Source organism: Falco peregrinus, chromosome 2 (genome assembly GCF_023634155.1).
Source record: "Falco peregrinus isolate bFalPer1 chromosome 2, bFalPer1.pri, whole genome shotgun sequence".
In the NCBI taxonomy this organism is placed as follows: Eukaryota; Metazoa; Chordata; class Aves; order Falconiformes; family Falconidae; genus Falco; species Falco peregrinus.
In genome coordinates this window covers 104,918,567-104,944,486 of record NC_073722.1, presented here as the reverse complement: position 1 = coordinate 104,944,486, position 25,920 = coordinate 104,918,567, and the positions used below count along the sequence as shown (strand labels likewise).

The following is a 25,920-nucleotide window of genomic DNA, read 5'->3' as shown; positions in this document are numbered from 1 at the left end:
GATTTATTGAAGTTCTGTGGTATGTATCTATAGGGATGAGACAGCCTAGCACCCAATGTCTGTACTAACATCTACGTCATAAAATCAAAGGGCACCAAAAAAAAGTGTGTGTATGTGGGGGGAGATTAAACTCCAGACTACCTGATGACAGCAGATCCTTTAGTAGGCTCAACAACTTCTGCACAAAGTTTAGGGAGCAAACCCAGAACAAAGACAGAAGCTAAAGACTGGTAGCGTGATAATTCAGAGTAAACGTCTCTCTTCCATTTCACATGTACACATGGTGCAATTGGCTATTTCATCTCACCAAGCTTTAGCATGGTGTTTGTTCAGATGGGTACGGCTGGTTAAGATATCCTCGTGCCATGGGAACAGCCAGTTAAGCATGGAAGGAAAAGCAGCCAGAAGAAAGGGTGAGTACAAGAGGGCTTGGGGAAACCACAGCTCTGCATGATTTACCTTGAGCACGTTTTTTAGCACAGTGCTTACAGCCATCAGAAGGACAGCGCTTCTGCACAAGCCTCAGGGCAAAAGCATTTCATGTCAGGCAAAACAAACTGCACGCAGACAGAACCTGACAGGGTAACGGCAGAAGCACATGTCCTACAATTATGAAAACCAAAACTGTTCATTAACATACAAGGAGAAAGGAATTGGTCCCACCACAAGAGAAGAACAAAACAGTAATATGCACACTAGCAACATGTAACAGAGCACCAAAGGACATGAATACTGACAAATTCAGAATAAAGTTACTGAACATTTTAAAACAGAGCATAATTATCAAGGACTTGAGTGCCTCCCCTCACATTAAGACCATTTTTCTGGCCTGTCAATGAAATCCAAATAAATCAAATATTTTTTATGCCTGAACTGTTACGTAGCTTGTATGTGTGTCCCTCTGGCCCTCTCCCATCACAGAATCATCTGGGAAGGAGTAGTACTGTTTCCATGGTGCAGAGCTGGATTATCCTACGCCAATTATTTTGCTCAAATACTGGGGCTTCTGAGACAACCTGTCTGACCTTCTTGGGTACACCCAAAGCACTTCTGTGTCAAATTAAGAAAAAAGAAAATAAAATCAACTGCACTCTAACCAGAACCCTCCATATCTGATGCTGAAACTAGAAAGCTTCATATTCCTGAAGGCAAAAGATGTGGGAATGTGAACAAAGCTGAAACACCACTGCACACCCCAGCACAATGCAGAAGTGAAAGGCAGGCATTGCAGGCAGACCCTGGCAGCCTAACTGCTCTGGTTAATATATAATGGCAGCTCCAAATTGCAACTCCTAAGGAGAAATTGGAAACTAACTGTTACTCTCTTTAGCTTTCCCTTGCATAGACCCAGATTTAATGTCATCCTGCTCCTTCAAGGCTTATTTCCAAGCAGCTTGGCTGTCTAGCACTACATTTGTGGACCTGGAGCTAAACAGGTGGCACTATGCAGGCTGCCTATGTCAAAAATTGCAAGAAAAGTTGATTATTTTAAGCTGCCTCCAAAAGCTGGCAGGCCTTTCATTCAGTGGGTGCTGCTGGCATGCACACAGATTTTCTTACCAACGAATCCAAAACTGCTGTTGTCTGAGTAGGTCTCTCAGACGTTTATGCTACGTGGTCCTTGGAATGAACTGTTCGGGTATGCATATCCCCTTGCAAGTCAAAGGAATTCGGCAGTCAAGTTATCATTTCTGCCTTCGAAAAGCCCTTCACAGAACTGAGACGTGCTGGACAGACCTCCTTACAATCTAGTGACAGCGCCTCAGGCAGCTGTCAGACATAAAAACTGCTCCCACACGACAGTGCACAGGACAGAAACCCAACACTTTCCCAGGTTCATTTCTTCAGATGACCTGCTCAGGGACCTGTTAAAAAAGGAGGCAATCATTACAGGAATTAAGGAGCTTCCTCGAGGCTCTCCATTCATTACTTTCCTTGCCTAAATTCAATGCCTGAGTTTGCCAGCCTGAACAGGACCGATAGGCCATGGCAAAATAACAGATCCTTTGCTCAAATCTAGGGACAACCTTCCACTTCCCTCAACAGGCGCACTGAGAGTGCAGTAACCGTACACAGATTTCTCTAACTTCTCTCCTTACTGATCAGAAGGAAGAGTTTGGTTACAAAGGTACCCACCCAGGAGCAAAAGGTACATACCCATTTGCAAAACATCCCACTTTTGGCTTCCCATAAATAACATAACTTTCAGTTGTTTTGGGTTTTTTTACTGTGGCATAGAAGCAGGTGAGACAAAGACAGGAACACAGCCGATCATAAGATGCATTAGGATATATAGCTTGGAACTCACTGTAGATATAACAGCACAGCGACTATGAAAGAAAGCAGACAGAACAGCCCTGTGATTTCTCTTTGCAAGCCAAAAGTCAGCAAGAACAGTCTCCAGAACGCAAGCAGGCTTCAGACAACGTGACGAAAGGTCCCATCATGGCTTACAGAGATTATAAATGACCCTTTATATTATATACAGATGCTAGCAAGAAAGGTTTAGGACTTTTGCTGGCATGCATCCAGGATGGCAGAAAAAGTATTGATGCTTATTTGAAAAGAACATTCCGACCAAACAAAATGATCCGAATAGCAGCTCCTTTAGGACTAGGTCTGTTGGATATCATGATCATGCATGCTCATCACCAGCATATTTAGCATGAAGCCTCACAGCATCTCATGGAATTGGTCTTCCACTGCTTTGCTTAGAGAGGGAAGCCTCACTTGGTCCATTTTCCCCAGCTGTTCCCAAAGAGACACCCTACTCTCACACCGTATTTAATTCTTGGAAGACTTTCATGGACAACTGAGGATCTGCAGAACATGGCCTGCAAGTTAGAGATTTAGACAGTTTCAGGCCAGGGCTACACACCAAGATCTCTCATCTTGATCACAGCTGACAACATGCTGTTCCAGAGGGAGTATGAGTGTTGATACCAGCAGATATCCAACCATACTTACTGTGTAGGTTAGGGATGTTACTGTGGACCTTTCAGGCTAAGTAGAACAACAAATTCAATAGTTTTCTTTCATCTGGAGATAATCTGAAAACTACTATTCTGAGTTTAAATGGACCCCCTCCCTCAGCAGATGCTGGGAGGGAGTTGTCTGCTCACTGCTGACTCAGCAAGAGCAGTGATACATGGTTTCAGGCACCCAGACACGAAAGGAGATAAGAAAACCTAACTTCCCAGGGCATGCACAGAGTGGTCTGAGAGGACCCAAAAGGTAGCTGGACTTACTACAGATGGAGCCTGAGCTGCATTTTGCTTCTGTAGGCAAACGCCAAGGAGGAAGCCACATTCTGCACCCCACCAGCTTTCTGAACTTGCTGTGCCCCTCATCAGAAACCTTATCTGGATGCACAGTTTATGATGTCTGTATAGCCTGCAATCCTTAATCCTACAAGTGCAAGGGAAAAGGAACTGCAGAGGGTGGAGAGGTGTAAGGAAACAAATACTCAAGCAAAAATACTCTAGGTTGCAGAATAGCCATATATTCACATATCAAAGCTTAATTCCAGGCTAGTATGACTGAATTAGCTCAGAGCAGTCATTTCACAGATGTGAAGACACTGACAGACAGCAAGCTGCTTATTCCCTCCTTCACACCATTTGGATTTGCACAGTACTGTTTCCCAAGCCCATCAATCACTCAAGGGGTAGTAAGGGATCCCTCCACCGTTCTAACGGTGAACACTTAGAAAGATTTCCATCACAAGAAACTTACAGAGCCATCCCCAAAAGCAATGTTTGCTTCTTTCCTAGTCCAAACTGCTGGCTTTTATCCAAGCTTTTCAGACTCCTGGGGGTCCCCATAGGACCTTCTAGGTGATTTGCAAGAGAAAAGCTAACTGGTTGTTAGTAGGTTTCATTTCACTAGAAAAGCGATCACAAACTGAATGCTGTCAGAAACCACTGGGCTGAACTGATCAGGACACAGCAAGTAGTCTGTTTAATCAGGAGCGTGCAACTTGAAAATGAAAGCAGCTACATTCTTGCTTAATCACTTCTTTCAGTGGGATGACAGTTCAGCTCCACACACAAAACTGACTTGCCACCATGCCCTGTTAAGGACAGACCTACAGCAGGCAACACCTACCACAGGCGAGACCTTCTGGCTGATGTGTTCACTGGAGTGAAGGACACGGCTACAGCTCTTGATATATCTGTGGCCTTATCGCACACAATGCTCCTACCAGCATGAAATGCTGCACTTTCAGTGGAAACACTCCTACAAGTCGGACTCTGAACAAAGTCATTTATGCTGTTGTAGAGCTAAGGAAATAATGGAGATTTAGTGAGGTTTTAGTACTTCCAACGAAAGCATATGCCACACAATACAACACAAAAGCTCAAATCATCAACGACTATGCTGGCCAAGACAGAAGCAAACTCCTTTGGGGGGCAGCAGAAAGAGGACTTTATATGCAGGACTGTTTCATCAGCACCTGTTGCATGTGGTTGGGCATGAATTGACCCTCCCCACTCCCGATAAATATTACAGAAGTCTCTCAATAAGGCTGGCATTTCTGATGCTTGTGATTTGCCCTAAAGCTTTCTCCTGTGTAAACAACTGCACTGAATTATCTTTTTGTTTCCATAAGGATAACACACTGTGTGTTATACTTAGCAGAGATCAACATTTTAGGCACAGAAAACAGTAGGAGTGTTTTGATAGCTAGATAGATTTCCCCAAGTTTCCTCATAACATTTTTCACTGGAGCTATCAATTTCCCTGCAATCCTAGAGAGGAATTTCAATAAAATCAGAAGGTCACTGACTTTCACTGGGAAAAAGTTGCCATTCTGATGTAACAAAGCGAACTGTGCCCTTTTCTCTGTGTAAATAGCACAGCATCCCACTTGCTTTGCTAGAGCAGCAGTCCATACATTGTGTGCTGGAGCCCATCATTAGGAGGGGTTAGTTATTTATATGTTCCACTGAGGCCAGGAGCAGAAGTTGCCCTCTACATGCCAAGAAATCCAGATTCAAAAGCTGCCAGGCTCTTTGGTGTACTCTTCCTGAACCATCCAGTTCTACATACCTGTATTATTCCCTTCCTATTCACAAATACACACCTCCTTGAACATGGTTTGACCCTCAACAGGATCAAGTTTACCAGATAATTCAGTTGGCTGTGACCAGATTACTCTTTATTGCTGTGACCTGGCTAAGATGGAAACAAACCCATCAGATGTTACTGGAAAGCTGAGATAAAAACCAAGCTGGGCTTAAGTTTCTCCTGTTCACACTCGCCCAAGGTAACTAGGTTTTAGGATCCAAGGATGTCATTCAGCTCATTGTCCAGCAAAGAACCAGCTACAAAATTCAATTTTGAGCACCAGTCTCCACAATATCAACGTTCAGAGTTGCTGGATTGATTCTGGTCTGTAGATTGATGGACCACTGCTAAGGAATCCATGAAAGATGACCTGGCAGTGGCCAGGGGCTGGCTGTACACAAGTTTATGATGGCAAGATTCAGTTCAAAGCAGTCTGCCCTTCCACTACAAAGTTTTAAGAGGTCTGGAAGTCAGAAGACATGACAAGCCACAGTAATCGTGTTGTCAATATTGACATTTTATGCATGCCTTACTCCCACTGAGTACTTCATAGTCACTAACAGAGGTTACCCTGACTCCTGTAAAAAGGGGATAAAAGTCTTTGTAACAGCCCATTCATTTTGGGAAACAAATAAAACTGGAAGACTGCTGGTGTTTCTGAAGCCAGACAGCAGCAGCCATTTGAAGCAGCAGAGAGCCAGAGGCATGAACAGGAGTAAGACAAGTTCCAGGTCTCCCACTCCACTATGTTGGTCAGACAAAGACTGGAAGGAACTCCAGCCTTTCTACACACACACACACACCACCCCAATACAAGTTTGAAAAAAGTGGCCATAAAAATAAGTTCTGGCTAGCAAAGTAAGATGGGACAATTTATCTAGGTACCTCCCAACAGCATAACCCTTCCTGAGGGGGCAATATGTTCTGTGCTTAGTGCAATTCAAATACTCAGTTGCCAGTAACAGTCTTAGGTTTTCCCACGCAAAGTGGATTATCAGAGACCACCGGAGGGATTTTAGTCCTAGAGCAACCTTTACCTCAGGAGGAAAATGCAGTTCAGTCGGCACAACAGCTCTAATCTTCAGCAAGTCCTGCAGCCAAGCACATTTAATTTTGCTTTCCTTGCCTTGTTGTGTGCACGGTTGACCTTCCAAACAACATTACTCGCAAGGGCTGAACTTGCTTCAGTTCATAATAAACTGCGCAAAATTTTGTCTTATGTTTCTGCAGCCATTGAAGTTACAGGGGTTAAAGGAAAAAACTCTCCCTACTTAAATTATTGAAAGCCTCAAGCAGAACAGCCAAGTAGTGTGAAGCCACGGATGCAACACTTTTTCAGAGACAAAGAGGGAATCCAGCTCCCCAGAGCAACATTCAGCTTCTTCAGCCATGAGACCATTCTACTTGCCTTCCAACGCCCTGTCACATTTGCAAGGCACCTTCCAGCTGCTGTAACTAATGAAGGAGGGGCTCTGAAGACGATAGCACTGCTCTGTCACACACACTTGATTCATTTGTACAGTAGATCCACCCAGTGCATCAGCACCAATATAAATGCAGAATATAACAAAGGCAGATGAAGACTTAAAAAAGGTTGAACAGGCAGGTAGTATCAGAAATACGTGAGCTATGATCCATACATATACCTCTGTGCATACATATCTGTTTATGCATGCATAAGGGTAAAGATGCAAGAAGGCACAAGGACTCTAGCATAAAGTCCCTCTGATTTATACCCACTAACCAGCAACTCTCAGTTTGCTTGTGGCATGTTCCAACTGAATCAAACAATAAATATGGTTGACCTGAACCATAATTACATTCATCATGAGAATGAAAGAAGTTAGTCCATGACTGAGTGCTAAGAAATAAAAGGGAGGTTTACTCCTTTGAAGTGCTTTGCTTTTACAGGCATTCTTCTAGGCACTGAACTCTTTTGCTCCTCCCTCCCCCGAGCTTATTGCAATCAATGAGAATACAGTAGTTTCCAGTGTTCACAGAAGGAGGAAAAAGGAAACGTACAAAAATATCCATGGAATCTCTCCTTGTTAAATTAGACTGACTTGATGGAATTTGGCATTCGATAGCCATGCAGCATGGAAATCATGCACAATTACAACCAAGTATGTCATTTTTGCTACATAAAAGCTACTTGAATTGGAGCCTTACAAAAGAAGCTGAGTCTAAACATTTTTGCACAGCTAGATAACCTGGTCATAGATAGCTCTCCTACCTTTATATTGCAAATACATCCCTAGTACTGGTTTGTTCATTCCTAGAAAGCCTGACCTTGAAGGGAGGGGTGGGGTCAGAGGAAAAAACATCCTTAAGACCTTGATTTAAAGTATAGAGCTCAGATTTGGAACACCAACTTTGTCTGCAACATACCCCTGTGATCAAAGACGACATTTGGCACTCGTTTACGTGTCCTCTAAAGTTCTGATTTAGAACAGTTCTAAGTTGAGGACAGTGGCCCTGTTCTTCATTTAAGTACAAGATTAACTTTGATAAAAGTCAGTACCTCTAAATTTACACCAACATAAATTCATTCAGAAGTAAATTAACTTTGAATTAGCAGGAGGTGGAGAGGGAATTGTTAAGTGGAAAAAGAAGACACTGACACACACCTGCTTGTCCTTAAAAACTTTGCACAGAGAAAAACATTAAGAAAACTAGCATAAGGAGTCAGCAATCCTGTAACAGAATCATATGCTTTACTAACCGCTCCTGTTGTGGCTGCAGAGTCTCCTCCACCATCCCTAAAGTCAGTACCCATAACTGTCTCTAATTCCCCTTGCTGCGTTACATCACAGCGAAACAACACTTTGCACAATTTGAGTCCTACAAAACAGAAAATCAGGCTTCTGCTGGTTTTCAGCATCTCCTTCAAATCACTGGCCCTGTAGGACTAAGCACATATCTGCACGCATCAACAGCTAGCCCACAAGGATTGAACAGGGTCTGCTCCTGAATTTATTTTTTTGCTTGCTGAGCTCTGTACAGACAACAGTGCATCTTTGTGCCTCACATTCAGCCCTCTGTTGCCAAATTCGCAGCGCTTACCAGCAGCAATGAAAGCCACATGCATGACAGGAACTCAGGAACTTTGCCTAAATGAAGCAGTGTTTCTCATTAGCATTATACTGGCACCAAAACCCACAAATTACAACAAGAACAAAAGGCAATGTCAAAAAGAGAGCACTGAGCGTATCAAAGAAAAAGAATTAGGAGGGCATGATCAAGTCATTGCTTCCTGTTAATTGCACGATGTTAATCTGCCCATGTAAACATGCACCTTTCAGGTTTTTCCTGGAGCTGCACAGTAGAGATTACTGTCATTGGAGACAGGTACACCTTTTTGATAGTTAACATAAAAAAAAAAAGTATATATTGAAAGAGATCCCACAGACAAAACATTGCTTTTTCTCTTTAAGGGAATACAGATTTGTTTTCCTGAGCTATTTAACACTCAGAGCAGTGTCATATGGGATCCAAAAGGCATTGAAAAGCAAATCAGAGCATTAGTTTCAGATTCACAAGTGTTAGGATACAACTGGAGATACCTGTACTGATAGCTGTGTTAGGTAAATAGGACCCAGAACTCCTCTAGACACACTTCTTCCACCTGCCCTCCTTCCTCCTCTTTTCCTGTGGCCCATTATAATCAATTCATTCGGTCTAGATCTTCAGTTTGTGCAGCAACTTGTAAAGGAGTTTGTGAACTCTAGCATACAAGGGATTATGCAGCAGATCTTTCTAGAGTAGTTAACTACCATGTGGTTGCCCACGATTGTTGCGAACTAGATTTCATAAGCCAGAGGGACCTCTTACTAGAGTGAAGTTGCAATAAGTGTGCAGGTTCAGCTGTATTCCACATCACTTCTGTTTCAGGTGACTGTCATGCAAAGACCCAGACATGACAACATCCTTATTGAAACTGCTAAATAAACCAGCATTTCCTCAAATGCAAGAAACCCCTACAGCTTTCTAATGTTTGCAGTGCTGGAAGAGGTGATTAGAATAAGCCAGTCTAGACAAATCCATCTACTTGTACTCCTTTGAGATAAACAATTCCTCCTTTCCCTTTTTGATTTGTCAGTTTAGCTACTTGCATTCAGTGAGGCAACTAAAGGTCAGGTCCCATCAGGCAGCACTTGCATTAGGCCTGAGACAAGACTACTGTGGGTGCTCCAGGAAGATTTTCTGGGGAAAGCTGTACCCTACCGACATGCCTATACTCCAAAAGCAAAGTACTTTTCTCCAGTAACTGCTCTACTGATATGACAGGTCATTCAGAATACCAGGCTGTGTTGCATGGAGTAGATAAAGCAGGCTGTCTTTCACTTGCCCAGTTCAGAGATCCCCAAGATGAGCCACATGAGGCCCCAGTTCAATGAAAACAAAGACTGGCAGAACCTCCCTGCCTCAGTATTCAAAGCGTTAATCAGTCTGAAAAACAAAACCCAAAGCCTGTGTGTTAATTTGCTATTTAAATTGAAAACTTTTTATTCCATGTCTGCCATGTCTGGCACAAGGCTGTCCTGGGCGTTACTAACAATAAAAAATAATTTGGAAAATAATCCTATTGTTCCAGTCACACCCATGGGAGTTTCATGTGTAGGGAAGTAGGAACATGAAAACTGAGATCTGTTGTGTGATCGGAGAGCTGAGTTTGCCCTTTACAACATTCAGTTTTGATTCAAGTGCATGTTGGGAGAGAGATCAGAGACAGCAAGCTAAGGCGGGAGGATGTCTCAATAGCTTTAAGGTTAATAAATTCTTATTTGCACAGCTTCAAATTCTCAAAAATCATCTTTAGTGTAGTAAACTAGCAGTACCCTTTACAAATGCACATCCACACCCATGGGTGATTAGGTGTTCACATATTTCCTTTCCTTGCCTCCCTCTCCAGTCAGCCATTCCCAGTGCCTATCTAAAGGCAGCAATAAATTGCCCTAAAATGCTTCCCCAGTTGCAGGTCATAAGCCCTTTCAAAACGCTTCATCTGCGCAAAGCGGAAGCCTTGTTCAAAACTCCATGCGAATGTAACACAGCTTGGATACGGTAGTTACAGGCGCACAATGTTCTGCTATACCAGCAACCTCCTCTTCACCTTTTCCAGACTCCCACTCTTACACTCTGCCGGCTTCATCTGTCCAATGCCATAAAAAGTAACTACATAGCATTTGCTGTAGATCAGCTCTTTTGCACACAGTAGTCCCAAACCCCTGCTAGTGAATACGCTGTATTGCCTCATCAAGTTTTAAATTAACTTTTAGGCAAATGGTATACATCTCAATCACACAGAACCCACTGCACTTTGCAAAGACATCTAGAGATGAAGTGCTGTAACTACTTATTTTTAATTTTAAAGGTTCTTCTGCTTTTAACATATCTTTTTAAGCTTTCACTGGTTTTGGAAGCAGTCTCCATACCTCATTTCTAGCCAAAAGCAATTATTTGTATTCTTTTAAACTTTGCTGCAATCCAGTTTGTTCATTAGAAAAAAAAAATCTTAACAAAATAAAGTCTCTTGTGAACAGAAACACTAACACCTTTTTCTATTATTAAAAAATTCTTGAGCAATCTAAGAAACCGCTTTAGTGCCTCGGTGCTTTGGAAGCCTCTATTTGGAAGGAAGATGGTCTTGAGGGAGGAGATCTACATTTCGGTATCCAGGTGGAAAATAGGTTTGATTTGGCCAAGTAATAACAGCCCAAAAAAACCCCTCCATAGCCTGTGCACGCACAGTAGATTCCTTAGGAATGATAACACTGCCTTGAAACATTCCCGACTACACACATGGGAAACCGGATGGGGAGAAAGAAGCACTAAGCAAGAGAGAGGGGACAGCAGGAGGTCCAAAGGAGAGATACAGACATCTGGCCAGAAAAAAATCCTGTCCTGGTCTGTGGGGAATTATAAGTATGGCAAACCCCATTAGATGGGGGGTTGTAGAGGTATTCTGGTCATTGCTTAAGTTTAAAATTACCTGCCAATATAAAAGAGCAGGGCAACCTAGCTGTCTCCACCAAGGCAAAGTGGGAAACTCCACAACAGCATTCTAACCACAAATTTGGTAAGGGTGCAAACTGATGCACACAGATGATCCAACCTCCTAAAGCAAAGGCTCTACAGGCATCCCTCACCGCTCTGCTGGGAAGGGAATATATAGAGTTATCAGTGAGAAATCTCAGTCTACGCGTGCGAAGAAGCAGCAACTGACCCTAGACTGCCATTTTGGGCACACACTACCTGCAAAAGCTTGCAGCAAATTCAAGGCAAAGCCATTAAAGATAGATAAGCTTCTTTCCTCCTCTCCCATTCACTCAGATTTCTTAAAAAACAGAATATTCAGAGAATGAAGAGTGATACAAAGAAGAGGGTGGAAGATAAGTTTGATTAAAACAAGCAGTTATTACCCAAATTTTATTGCTGAGTGATAATTATTCTGTATTTCTACTACCTTTTTGTAGTTTGGGAAGAACAGCATACTGCTGCTTTACTTACTGCAGGAAAACCAAGAATGACACACAGCTGCTCAGCAACAGTCTATGGTTTATTATTATGCTAAGTAAATGTGCAAACAGGCTTTACACACCACAGTTAAAGCTTGCTTGTGCTTTTTCTCCCTTATACACAACTACATGAGGGTTTTCCTTTGCACCTTTCAGCGCAGCTTGGAGAAACTTTTACATGCAGGGTCTCAGCAAAGGCTGAAGCCAAATACAGCCACCCTGCAAGCAAAGACAGCAGCCACCATCACAACAGCACTCACTTGACCCATTTATCAGAAAGCATACAGGGATGCCATACACCAGCCAAGTCACTCAACAAAATCAGTGTTGAATGGCAAATTAAATAGCTGTGACAGACTCACATCACATACTTCCCTGAGCAGAAAAAAACTGGTATGAGTTTCAGATGAAACTACTCTCACATACACAAATCAAAAAGGTTGGCTGAACCTGAGAGCATGGCACAGGGAGGGATGGAACTGTTGAACTGTTTCTCCTTGCTGTCGGTATGTCCATGGGAACAGCCTATTCACTTATTCAATTATTAATGGCAATATCTGAGCCACAAGCCACAGGGGAAGTGTGTAATTCCAGCCAAATGCTTGTGTGGGATTTGGTGGTATTTTTTGTGGGGGTTTCTTTGGCTGGTTGATCTTTTGGTGTTTGGATTTTTTAAAAAGAAAAAAAAAAACAACCACACAAAAAACCCCACAACTACACACATCCGAGCTCACGGAGGTGCCCTACAAAGTGTCTTGCCTCCACAGGCCACAGCGATGCTCAGATACAAGTCAAAAACCCAGATGTGGGTAGCACAAGGCAACTCCCAAGCTCAACCAGGACACTAGCTGAAGTGTTGTGATGATTCCTATCATTTCCACATTCCCACTTCTTCCCTCTCTTCCCACTCAGTGCAGACAGATACAGCTTCACCCTTACCCTCCCAAAGGTCACACAGCAACTCCTCCAAATGGTACCTGGGAGCTGCAAGTTTACTTTCAGCAAAATTCTATAGTCATTTGTAGAAACTGCTTTGAAAACCTTCCAGTTCAGATGCCAATAACCACTTGGCAGGGCCTGACAAACATAATTAGAGAGCTTGATTGTTTCAAAGGATATTACCCAAGAAAATTAATATGTTGCTGCAGTCTTTGCAATAAATTTCCAATGGGTTTGGTTGCAGAGGTCTTGAAAGGGTTTTAGCAGACTTTTAATTACACTATCAGGACTCAAGTATTTTTCTGGTGCTTGGCAAAATGGGATCCTATTATTTCTACTTGCAACACATACTCATTCAAAGCTTATCCACAGGCCTACAGCCTAAGAATTCCTACAACACTGTAATCCAAAAATTTTGTATCATTTGTGATATACATTAGTGACTTCCAGTAACAGTGGCCCAAGAGACAGCATTTTACTGTGCGATAGTTTAAACCATTTGGCTCAGTGCTGTATCCTGAAATACACTGCAGGGAGACTATATATTTTGCTGCAGGTTATGCTGATTTACAGCAGCATTAAGCCAAGTGCTGTAACATCCTACAGAGCCAATTTGCCTTTTTGCTCTCTGCTATACTTCAGAGGCTGCATGGAACAGAGAAGGTTTGCAGCATCGCAGCCCAGACCTGCCTTTGCTCAAAGGCTGGTACTGTGTGTAGTGCTCGTTGTTGCAGGCATTTCTGCACTGACCCTGTTGGTCAGTGCTGCTTCTATAGTTATGTTACACATTCAGCCTCCCACATACTTTTCCTTGCAGTTAGGGAAAGGAAAGCACCACAGCCTGTGCCATCACCCAGACCTCTGCTGCTGTTCAACCTGGCCTGCCCTGCTCAGCACCTCCCTCTCCCATCTCTCAGCTTGCCCTCCAGATGAAATCCTTCCCTGCAAGGATCAAGCAAAGACTAACTCTCAAAGACTAATTTCAGTCATCCAGGCCCAGAGAGGTGCAGTAAACAGGGAGCACGATGACCTCTATTCTGTAAAACTGGAAGTTTATACATATGCCAAGTATTATCATTCATAGATTTATTATAAACTTCTGCATATATTCATATACAATACTTTGGATTTTGCAGCTTCCCCTCTAAGATCTAACCACACCCTCAAGAAATACTCCCCAGAGCCTTCCCTTACATGAAGGGAAGTATTACTACTCCCATTTCATTTAGGGGAAAGAAAAGAAAGAGGGAGAAAACTTGCAAGTCTTAGTTCCCAGACTCTGCACTGCTCTATAGAACATATACTGGTCATTTAAGGGAATGGTCTTTTTCTTGGGAAAGAGGGTAGAAAACAAAGCCTTATGAATCAGCCTGTTGATAATTAAAAGCAACTAAATCCAGATCGCTTTAAGCTGCACATGAGAATCTGAGCTCTTCAGATACTAAATTCCTCTGCCGACCAGAAAAGCCAGGGTCACTTGCCCAGCTGGTCACTATTGTTCTGTCCAATAAAGTTCTGGCAGGAATGCATGTTTAACAAAATACAGAGATTAGGCATAGCAAAGAATGCAGCTCCCCCCTCAGTGTTTAGGTTAGTGGGGTTTGCCATGTTGAAATACTGAAGCTTAAGCATATCAGATTTTCTCTGTCCTGTACTGCTAGTACCAATGACAGACACAAGCTGACAGCTCAGTTCTCAAGATTGTTGCCATTTTAGCTTTAAGTTCATTAAAAGCAGCACAAAAAGTTCACCTCAAAGCTGCAATGACCACTAATTAAATCAGTGTTTTCTTGGGGATGTAGTGTACCAAGTAAGAAAAAGCTCTCTGTAACTCCAATGCACCAGAAACTCTTGAAGGGCAATTTAAAACAAGCCAGAGACTCAAGGGACTAGATTTTAAGACCCTTGCAACAGGATAGCTCATGTTCAAATGTCTTAGGATAGCCTAGATCTCCAAAAGGAAACCTAGCATCCAGTCACTAAATACAGCATCAAAATGGCTATGATCGTCCTAACATCTGACTTGACTCCTGACAGTTCAGAACCAGGATCTTTAGCTCAGTTTACAAGAAGGCACACAAGTCTAGAGTCAGATGCAAAAGTGTCACGAGAACAAGTCATACAGATGATCTTTTAGAGGTCTTACAGGAACACAGCTTTTACCAAGTCAAATGCCATCCACAAAGCAGCTCTGATACCTCACTGGGCCAAGAATTTCTCAGCTTAAAAAAAAGAGTGATATTAAACAGACTCCTAAGTAGTATATTTGCAAAGGATATAGTCCTTTGAGAACTCTGTGTAAGAAGGTTATAAATAGCCTGTTTACAGCTCTAAATTAATGGTTTACGTTTAGAGATACCAAGGATTCATAAATTCCCCTGCAGGGGGTATGGTAGCTCGCACTGTGTGAAGTGTGCTTTATATGTAGGAAGCATCTAAGATCCTGTTACCATGGCAGTCTCTCCTCTCTCCCTTCACAAAAAGCTGCAAAATGACTTTCTGTCAGAGCACACAGTAAATGTGGAACAAGAACAGCTGAGATACAGAGCTGCTGACAGCCAGATCCTAGGTGTTTTCTTCTAGGAAGAACTTTTTTAGTCATTCTGGCACAGCAACAGAAACCTTATTTTAGCTGGTATCACTTTCACTGCCACCTGAAAATGCAAACAGCTCAAAGTTTGCACAAGATACAGTGATGGAGACAAGCAACCACACAGCCCGCATTGAGCAGGGTGGCAGAAACCAGACTGGTTTTGAGGAAGCAGAAGACTGAATTGGGCAAGAAGAAAGCCAGGAAGCCAAGCAACCTGTCAGGAGGAAAAATAGTGGCATCAGATGGGGAGAGGGATAAAAAAAAAAAAAGAAAAAAAAAAGGGGGGGGTTCTTTAGGGAAAACAAGCAGAATCTCCCTTGGGTTGGAGCGTTAAATTCACGTCAACCCCCCTTTGCACACAGGCACACTGGAGAGCTGTTGGTAGAGCTGTCACCCATTGCTGCCTCAAACGAGGATTTGAAAAAGCTCCCTGTGCTTTGCTGTGTTTACAGCAATAATGAGAGCCTGGAGGAAGGGGTTAGAAACATCTGAGTTTAATAAGGGCTAAGCAGCACAGAGCAAAAAAGAAATGTCTGCCCTTCCGTTCAGGGCTACCACACCCCACCAAGCACCGCAGCACCAGGCTCGGCACAGAGACGTTATGTCATCCCAACAGCCGCAGTGGCCCATCTGCCCCAAGCCTTTTCATGATGAGAAGAAACATTTCAAACCAAGCTGAGAGCTCCCAGCACCACACTTTTGAACGGCTAAATAAGCAAAGTCCTGTGGGGAAAAAGCAGATGTCGATTGACCCCAGGCACAAAAGCTAAGGACAGAAGGGGAGGTTTTGTGCGTGCCTTAATTGAGCAACTCCATCTCACAAGGTCATCACAACAGGGCAAAAGGAGTATTTAGCTCATTTAGCACCTATGCTGCTGCCTTTTCTTAGTCCTCAACAGCTCTAACATCCAACATACACAGGGTAAGGAGCATCCTATTCCAGTTTCTCACACAGAACAAAAGACCAGTAACCTTAGTACTCAGGTCCTGCAATCACATTTGCTGCATCCTCTTCCTCACTTCTGCAGGGTCTACTCCCAAAACTGTCCTTACACGAAGCAGGTACCTTTCATAAAATGCCTTTGCCTACACTGCCTTTATGAGGGACTCTTCCCACCACATCTACTTGGTCATTTTATTCCATTGAGAAACGCAAAGCAGGAATAAAGAGTCTTGTTCATCTGCAAAGTCAAAACCTCCCCTCTAGAGTGCACATACACAAAAAAAAAGGGGATGGGAGGATGACACCCAGAAGAAAAAGGACCGGATCTGTTCTTAATTCTACAGACTCAGTACAACTTGGTTACGTGACCATGTCCAGGGGGACATTCCCCTGCCTCACGATTTCATGGCACCGGCATTTCTAAGATGCTCTGAGCAAACGCATACCTATACCTAGTGCAAATACTGCAAAGAATATCACTTTCACCCAGTTCCTAGAAGCAGAAAAAGTTGGAACTGATTACATTTCTATGTAGTGGTACCTCGTATTAGCCTTAAAGTTTTGACAGATGGTTTGTTTACTCAGCACAAAGGAAGGTGGCTGGAAAATGACAGCATTACTCAGCTCTCAGAGGACAGGCAGGAGACACACAGCGGACCACAGAGAAGTAGAGGGAAGAGTCCTACGAAACAGAAGCTCGCAGATACCTTCTCTTCTCAGCTTCAAAGAGGTTTCACAATCAACTACTATGATTTTAAGTGGCAGATTCTTTTTTCCAGATAAACCACATAGATATGGAAGAGGAGACTGATCTGTCCCAAGCATAAAATGAAGCTGCCCTCAGCTTTTGTCTCAGTAGCATCCATTCTGTGGGCCTCCAGGTGAAAGCCATTTCTAAACAGATAGGAGAGGTTTTTTTCTCTGCCAGAGCTATGATTTCCCTGCTTTGGAATCTGAAAAGGAGCCTCAAACCTGAAATTGCTTCCTATGTGTTGGCCCCCTCAAAAAGATTCAACCATTTTCAAACAGCCAGGCCTAAACATTACAGGCAACACTTCCACCCAAGCACACTCTACTGGCACATCAGTTTGTTTCCAAGAAGAGAAAAACATTAACTTGTAAAACACAGCCAAAACATCGAAACCATACTATTCCATGCAATGAATTAAAAGTCAACATATAATTGTTTCTTCCTAAAAAGGAGATAAGGAACAAAACCAACAAGGAACAACATCACAGTTCCCAAACTCAGTATCTTTCTGTAGTAGTATTAGGGATTCCAATTCAGATCAGTGCCACATTGTGCATAAATACACTATATAAAAAGTTGAAAAAATGCAGGGCAGTAACCCAATTAGTAGCATTATGCTCTTTAACTTTTGCAGCTATGATCCTTAGTAGAGTTTTTCTGATACCTAAGTTGGCACAGGCTAGCTTTATGCTCAAAGCCTCAAAACAAACATTATGCCTCAGTGAAAGTAAATTTAAGTACCATCTACATTTCTAACTAAAAAAAAAAAAGTTGAGAGCTTTGAGCATATTGCAGAAATGAGGTTGGATGAATTTTAGTATCACCCTACAGGTAGTCTATGCTTTACAAAACAATGTTTCCAGACATGCTGAAGGTCTAATGCAGGAAAGGGCGTTAAGTAGCTGGTCCATTATTCCAATCCGGCAGACCTAAAGCACTCTTTTCAGTCTTTCATTGCTACCTTAAAGTATTAAATTCTTCATTTTCCCCCATTTATCAAGAAACAGCCCAATAAAACAAAGATTAAGTGAATATGCTATGATCCAAGTGTCACAGAACTGCTCCCCCCAAGCAACGCTCTGAAGTTTCTAACTTGATGTAAAATTCTACTTTCAACTAGGATTTTAGTGCACTAACAGGCTCAGCTTTGAGAAAATGAATAAATAAAGGTTATTGAAAGAGACACATTTGTTAATTTATACAAGGGGAGCAGAAGTTCACTGCCACCCATTGCTTTGCTTCTCTGCTCCCTTTTGCTTCCTAGAACTGGTAAATGAAACCTACACGAGAGGAAATGATTCACACAAGCAGCTGGAAAGGCAAGACCATAGGAGATTTCCTAAACGAATACAATTTACTGCAGTAACTACAGTCACGTCTGGTATTTCAAAGCCATTCCAGTGTTGCTAGATCCTTACACTACCATTGGCTTCACTGTTAATTGCATTGTGAAGTTACTGCACTGAACCTTACAAGTCAGATGAAGATCATACGGCCACAGAGTCAAGGAAACAAACATCAGATAGTTCAAGGGTTTGGTGAAGAGCTTAAGACCTTCTGACCTCTTGGTTACCTGGGTAGGGCACTTCAAAGGGGAATTAGCGCAGAGGACTCAGTGTGACATAAATCCCAGTCTGTTTGCTTGACATTCTCACACAGTCCATAGCAAATCATAGAAAACCAGAGACCTTAGGCAATGAGCAGACTATTAGGCGATGGAGGGAATGACTCAGAAAGCAAGACCCTGTCAGTAAAAGGAAAGAGAACCACATTTCTCCAATACATACAGTTTTATATTCCACACCCACTTAAGAGCCACAGGAGGTTCGGTACTTGGGGCTGAAATCAGGTTCAAATCATCTTTCTCTGGTAAAGAGAGAATTAACAGACAACAGTCAGGAAAACTCCAGGTATGTGTTCTGAAAGCACTCTGACAGACTGCATAAATCAGAATACTGATTTATAGATCACTTTTTAATATTAAGAACAGGCTTCTACCACACAAAGGGACCCACATTTACTTAAAAGTACTAAAACCTCACCTAAGAGGCTTGAGGTTGTTACATTACAGTGCAGTAGTGAACCATGCTTCAAACGCGGCTGGGGAGGGGCACTCCCATCCTAGCAACCGTGTAGCTGTAGGACCAGGCACAATGCAGGCAGCTGTTTTGAAAAGAACAGATCTATCTATAGCAGGTCCACCCAGACATCTTGGTTTTGAAACACAGCCATCCAAGTGACCTATTAGGAGGCTGCAAGGTTCAAGGAGTAACTGACAATGTATTTCAGGCATCACCTAAACATCTGAAAGCATCAACACTTCAACTTTTTCAGGGGGGAGAAGAAAGACAAGCTATAGTACGGGAAAGCTGATGTCAGTTTAAATATCTTGCCCATGTCAAAGCAGCACACACAGCATGTTTAATTGTTCCACTGAATCCATGGCAAAGTGATTTGCCCTCTGACACAGAGTAAACCATTGGTAGAGGCACAATTGGAACACAGGTCTTGCTCTCAGACATATGTGGCAACAAGAAATGGATGAAGCCACCTGGTCTTCCATGTCAAAACCTCTGCCTCTAACAATCAGGAGGTGCACTTACAGATTTCAATTGACCAATATTGCTTTCCTCTCCATATCCATCTTCAAGAAACATCACTGCTGTAGCAATCACTCAGAATTACTATGTAACCAAGATAAGTACTGATTTGTAATTACCAGTATAGTCTAGATAAGAATGTCTACTTGGACAGTCCAGCTACTTATAACATTGTGGTTCTAATGTTCATTCACAGGAAGAAATGTTTAGGCTGAGGTCTAAGTATTATGAAGGTTTATCTATCACACTTGGATTTTGTATCCACCCCAGCTGACTTTTGCAATGGTACTGGAAGCGTAGAATCAAAAAAAAGTTATCCTACACTCTTCCTGGTTCATGTTTGGGGGTTTCCTTTCAGTCAGCTCCACCTCACATCCAACAAGGTTTCCAGTCTAAGCACTGCATCTAGTCTCAGAAGTTTCTAACTCCCACACTTGAGTTCACAAGGACTTGATGCCTGACTAATTTGAAACTACAGGAAAATAGGATGAGAAGTTAAGCTGGGAGAACACTAGTTCCAAAGACAACTAACACAGATGCAGGCTATCTTTGAGAACCAAGCTACTTCCAGCATGGGAATAAGCTCGCCTTAACTTGGTTAGCAAAGCTTCTTGTGTCCAGGTCCGGAGGACAACAGTTTCTGCTTGGCAGACAGCCCCTCCACTCTTACGCTTTGGGTAAGACCTACTTCCCATTCTCATTAACTTGCTACTGTGTTAAGGCAGAAATGCATGCACTGAATGTGAATTTCAAAGAAAATAGTGCGCCTGCTACCATCTATACAACGTCAACAAACACTGCTGCTTGCACATCCCCTATAGAAGTTCAAAGCAATTCAAGCACATGCAAACATAGACTGAAAGTGTCTTTGGTCTGATAACCAAGGTCTGTCAACTGAACAAAACAAAACAAAAAAAAAAGAAACAAAGGAAGCAACATTCCACCAGAACAAGTATTCCACAATGGCATTTTGAAAGATGTGAATATTTTTTTTCCTCCAAATTTCCCTCTGCCACCCCCACCCTCCCAACTTCCCCCCCACACACTCCACAGGGCCTTAGTTTTCCATCAGAAAGTGTTCAGCAGTCCTCAGAGCCTCAGAAGTCTATCTCTGAGACAGCCTGCAACCTAGATACCAAGGACTATATAAGCTATTAAGTTTTGAATGGTTTTCAGGGTGGAAGACAAAAGATTCCAGCAACTATTTTTCTCCCCTTAGAGAAATACAACTGTTACAGCAAGTTAATTTTAAGAAAAGTTGATAGATTCCCAAACAGCTCAATCATGTCTTCACTTGCTAATCAAGGACAGAAAAAGACAGCTGCAGGAACACGCTACGTCCTATAACACAGAAACATGTCAGCTACACACAGTATAGAGTGCATAAGTATGTGGTGCAATGTACCAAAGCCTGGAGCTGCAGCAGTAACTCTCAAGGCTCTGGCCTTCCTGTACTTGGCTGATGGTACCCAGGAAAAGTGCCAGAAGTCACTGAACAAAGCACTCACTGGGAAGGTTGCAGAAGAGAAAGTGAGAATGGCCATGTAGCATCATTAATGGTAATCACCTACCCACCATCTTGTGTCCTCTGCAGCCTCTTTGGGAAAGAGGTCAGCAAGCTCTGCTGTGATGGAGCTGCTATTGCTTCATGTAATTCAGGTGCTGCTAAGATCCCCTGTTTAGATGGCAAAAGGGACACTGAACAATGTAAACAACTTTTATACCAGTCTGATTCAGTCTCCTGAAAAAAAAAGGCTTTGCACCCACATGGATCAATGTCAGACTTCAGAGCAAAAGCCTCATTCTTATCCAGCACCATATTAAATCCAGAAAAGCACAGCTATCCTAACCTGAAACTGCACCCTGCAGGAGGCTCCCCCCAAAGGTCCAACATTGTGGCTGGGTAAAGTTTTCCCACACAGATTTTCCCATCAGAAAGTGAAGCTGTTAAGACATTTGCCAACACCACAACTCCACCACTCAAGGGGAAATTTAAACATACAAAGATTGCTCCAACGTGTGATATTTGACTAAGCACTTGAATTTTTATTTCTAAATGTCTACCAGTGATTTTTCCTTCCCTTCAATTTTTTATTTCCCCCTCTGCTTTAGGGTAGAATGGGAGATTCTCACATGGCAAAGTTCCATTGGACAAAAAAAAAAAAATCTACCAGCTTTCCCAACATCATTGTTCAAATCAGCTTTAGATGGTTTTATACAACACTTTATAGACTTGGAGAGGGACACGTTCCCCTGACAAAGGGTCAGCTATCCAAACAACTGAGGCATGGGAAAATTGTGCAAGAGTGTGAATTGGGGAAGGTCTTTGGTGCGCAGAGATACAGTCTACACTCATGTAAGCGTGGTAGCTCTGAACAAAGATCTGCAGGCTAATAGATATGTAAGACAAATGACATGTGGTTCTCATTGCAGCTCATGCTTTGGGAAGGGGGTACATTGGAACAGATCCAGCTGGGATAGGTTTATCCCATTACTCTCCTATAATTTTCTGCCGTTTCAAACCCTTTGACATTTACTGTAGTTTAACATCACACCCCCTACAGACTGAGGCCTGTTTGACAGGCCAGCAAACAAAACCACCCCCACTTGGAGATGAAATATTCACCATATGCAAGAACTGTGCAAGGCACAAGGCTAGCACCCACTCTTGCACTTCTGTGACACGTCAGTGTAAATCTTCTGCGTAGATGCTTTATCCCAATTCGTAGCCCAAATAAGCAGGGCTAACGTAAGCCCTCCTCCACAGCAGCATAACTCATACATACTAGGTATTAGCAAGGGAAGGAGGAAAAGAGGTAGAGACAGGATGGACGAGCCCTGAATATTAAATTCCCAAGTCCCCATTTAAGGGAATCACGGGGGGGGGGGGGGGCGCGCGGGGGGGAGAAGTGAAATTCAAGAACAACTAGAATCAGGTTAAGCCACTCTCTCACTTTATACAGTGCAGCTCATTCATCTGAACAGCTGTTTCACCTCTAGAGAAATACCCAGAGAAAACAGAGGGGAGGGGGAGAAGCCTAAATTGTTTGCTCTACTGAAGCAGCAAGATACATAAATCAAAACTGATTTACATTAAGTTTTAAGAAATTGGTTTGGGGTGGAGGGGAGAGGAGAAGAGTGGGAGGTTTGGTTTTAAACAGCTATTTGAAAGCTGCAGCTCTTGACTAGAGATCTGTAATTAAGGTCTTTCCTTTGTTGAGCTGAACTAGTTTTTCCTCACAGCCGAGGGCTATAACAGTTCCCTCTGCCGGCATCACCAGTGTCCCGGTTCGGGAGGTTTTACGGCTCTGGCTGCGCACTGCGCCGGGACACGCTGCCCCGCGGACCCGGCAGAGCCACCTTCCCCTCCCCGACGAGCCGGGGGGGGGGCAAGAAGTGGGGAGCCTGCGGGTTTCAGTTGCCAAAGCTTAGCTCCTCGATTCCCCAGAGAGTGACACTGCTGCAGGCAGGTAGGGCGCCTCCCCCACCCCACTTAGGATGAGGGCAGCCCAGCCCGGAAAGCCCCTCGCACCCTCCACGAGGATGGCTGCCCGCGGCTGTGCCATGCCCGTCGCTCCCCACGGGACCACCGGCGGGACCCAGCCTCCTCGCCGAGGAGGCGGACCCGGTCTTACTCACCGGCGACTGGCGAAGCCGCTGCCCGGCGAGCCCGAGCTCTGCTCGGGGTAGTTGTGCTGCAGGGTTGATGCTGGGAACTGATAGAGGAAGCCCGTCCCTAGCGCGCATCCATGCAGGCAGCAGCACCAGGACAAGAACAGAGCGAACTGCATTTTTGCAAGACCGGGGCTTTCCTCCCGCCCCCCTTTTCCTCTCACACGGCACGGCAGGCGCGGGGCTCCACCGTGCCTCCCCGGGCCGGGGTCACGGCGGGATCCCACGGCGCAGTGGTGCCCCCGGGAGCGGGGCCCGCGGGGTAGGGGTGCGCGGGACACAGGGACCGCCGCTCCGGCTCCCAAAGGGAAACCCCGTCCCTCGGCAAGCCCAGCCCGGGCGGCGGCGGCTGCTGACCGCGCAGGGGGTCCAGGGCCAGCGCGACTCTTTGCGCCCAGGGCGCACACTCAGCCCCGGATGCCTTTTCAAATTTGGCGAGGTTGGTCCGACTCCGTCAAAGGGGGCGTGGGGTTTCGGCGTTAACCCTTGCCAGGCCTCGCAGCAGACCCTGCAGCGAAGGGGCTCCCCGTCAGGGAGGGCGGCCAGGCGCCCCGGGGCCGGCGAGGCACGGTCCCGCACCGGTACGGCACAGGCCGGGAATGCGCGCTCCCACCTGGGCAGGGCGGGCAGCACCCCCGCGGGAAGGCCCGGGGCAGCTCCGAGCCCCAGACATCACCCACACCGGCCACAAGGCCCTGTGCCCCCCCAGCTAACCCTAACCGGGAACTAGTTCGAGGGGAACGCGCTGCACTTCAGGGCAGCCCAAACATCCAAAAGCTGGTGCCTGCTGCCGCATTTGCACTGCAAAAGTTACACAGATAAAGTAGGAAACAAATAATTTTTTAGATGCTTCATTCATAAGGTAATGGTAAAACAATCTCTGCTTCAGTACGTGCATGTTGCTCGTTTTGGCACCCTGCATAAGCACTCCCTTACCACCACCTCGCATAGATGCCCTCTGCCTAGCACCCAGGATGGCCCCAGGCTTAGAGTACTGCACAGTCAGCCCCAAGCAGGAGGAACATTTTTGCAGTCATGGAAGGATGTGGATATTTTGCAAAGCCGGTACCCTAAGAAAGAAGCCAGCAGCAAGGCTCCCTCTCTGTGCAGCAGCTAAGTTTATGTTTAAAACCCTTGTACATCCCCCATTTGGTGACAGTGTCACAGACCCCATTTGCTGGCCTTTCCCTGTCCCCTTCCCAGCTCCAGAGGAACCTGGGCTGTTGCAGCTCGCTAGCTGGGCAAGCAACTCCTCTGAACCAAACACCACAAGGAGGGATTTAATTCCTAAGATGACACAACGGTCTTCCAAGGTTTCTTTTTACCCTCAGATTTTGCAAGCTCACAGTACCCTCTCTGCACGTTTGCTGTTTGTGTGGCCAGCCAACGAGAGCTCTGATTTACCATGGAAAGCAAGTCTCTTCCTGGAGTACCCTAGGGGCCTAGGCTTCCCTGGGGGGCTCTGCAAAGGCAGAGACCTCTTTCCCTCAGAAGCAACGCAATCCCTGCAAGGTGCCGCAGCTAGGAAACAACTGTAAGATACTGAGAAAATGGCTAGGTTTATCCCCCACCCGTGGGTAAGCACCTTCCCCCATGGTGCCCATCTCCAGAGCCTGCACACAGAGATAAATAGCCCCTGGCTGGAGCCTGTAACCAGACAAGTTTAGACTGCAAATGAGGCACCAGGTTTTTAAACAGCCACCGTTATTAATCACTAGAGCAAATCACACAAGGAAGCAGAGGTGCAGTCTGCACTGCAGCCTCCCTGGGGTTGCCCCACAGCCACCCCCAGCACATCCCAGAGCTGCAGCATGCAATGGATCAGCACTCTGGGCTCAAAGGGAGCTCAGAAGGTCTGGGCCAGCAGCACTGGACCACCAAACCTGCTTAGAAACAGTCACTGTTTATTTACAAAAAGCCCTCCGTGCCTAGAGCTAGGACATAACAGGGCACTCTGTCCACAGCCCTGGCTCAGCTCAGCCTGAGCACCCTTCCTTTCAGTCTTCCTTCACCCACACCAAGGGGAACATCTGGTTTTCCCTTCCCTCTTCCACCCCCAAGAAAACACATAACTCACAGCAACTCACCCTAAGATGTTCAGACATACCGCCATTTTGCTCAGAGTCAGTCCTCAGAAAACCCTCTGCTCGACCTACTCTCTGGCCTCCCCTCTCAGTATGGCTACAAACTGCCTCAAATTGAACCTTCTCCTGAGAAACCAGCCAGAAGCTACAAAACACACAAAACTCTAGACTTCTCTAAGGCTCCCCTGCCCTTTAATCTGGGTGATCATCCTCACCTGTGTGTGTAAAGCCAAGCTGGGTGCAGCTGGACCCCCACACCTGGCAGTTTCTTACAGCTTCAGACTGTGTGCTGAGGGCCTGGTTCAGCCTTTTGTCCCAAACACACTAAGTTCCTTCTCCTGACAGGCTGGGATAGATCATTTACCAGTGTTTAACAGCGCTGAAGGGCACCAGTGGCTTTCTGACTCATTCTCCTGGCTTGGGTTAGCCCCTTCAGAAGCTCTTCATAGTCTTCAAGTCTTAACTGTCCAAGAGCACTTCATTTTCGGTTGCATGCAAAATTTGCTGCTTCAGCCTTCACTGACTTTGCAAGACCCTAAGAGATATTAAACACAGGTGATTAGACAAGACATGATTCTGGCAAATTATTAGAGACATCTGTAAGAAGCTAATGTTCTTCCTATTTCACGAACTGAGACTGGAGACCAGAGGTCAAATGACTTTGCTCAAGACTGCAAAGAGCTAAAGGCAGAGCCAGAAATAGAGCTCGGAACTCCAGCTCCCATTACTTCTGCCCTGTCCCTAATGCAC

The 25,920-nt window shown here is 44.6% G+C and overlaps 1 protein-coding gene across 5 annotated transcripts in view; it reads right to left on the bottom strand.

Moving 5' to 3' along the window:
- Window positions 1-25,920, bottom strand: part of COL26A1 (collagen type XXVI alpha 1 chain) — a 195,283-nt gene that overhangs the window by 156,172 nt on the left and 13,191 nt on the right. For 3 of the 5 annotated variants that reach the window (XM_027790966.2, XM_013301614.3, XM_027790965.2), the window contains exon 1: window positions 23,054-23,496. In XM_027790966.2, coding sequence (XP_027646767.1) covers window positions 23,054-23,205 — 152 coding nt within the window. In that variant the 5' untranslated portion in view covers window positions 23,206-23,496. The other 2 variants (XM_055796739.1, XM_027790969.2) reach the window with 2 other exon arrangements.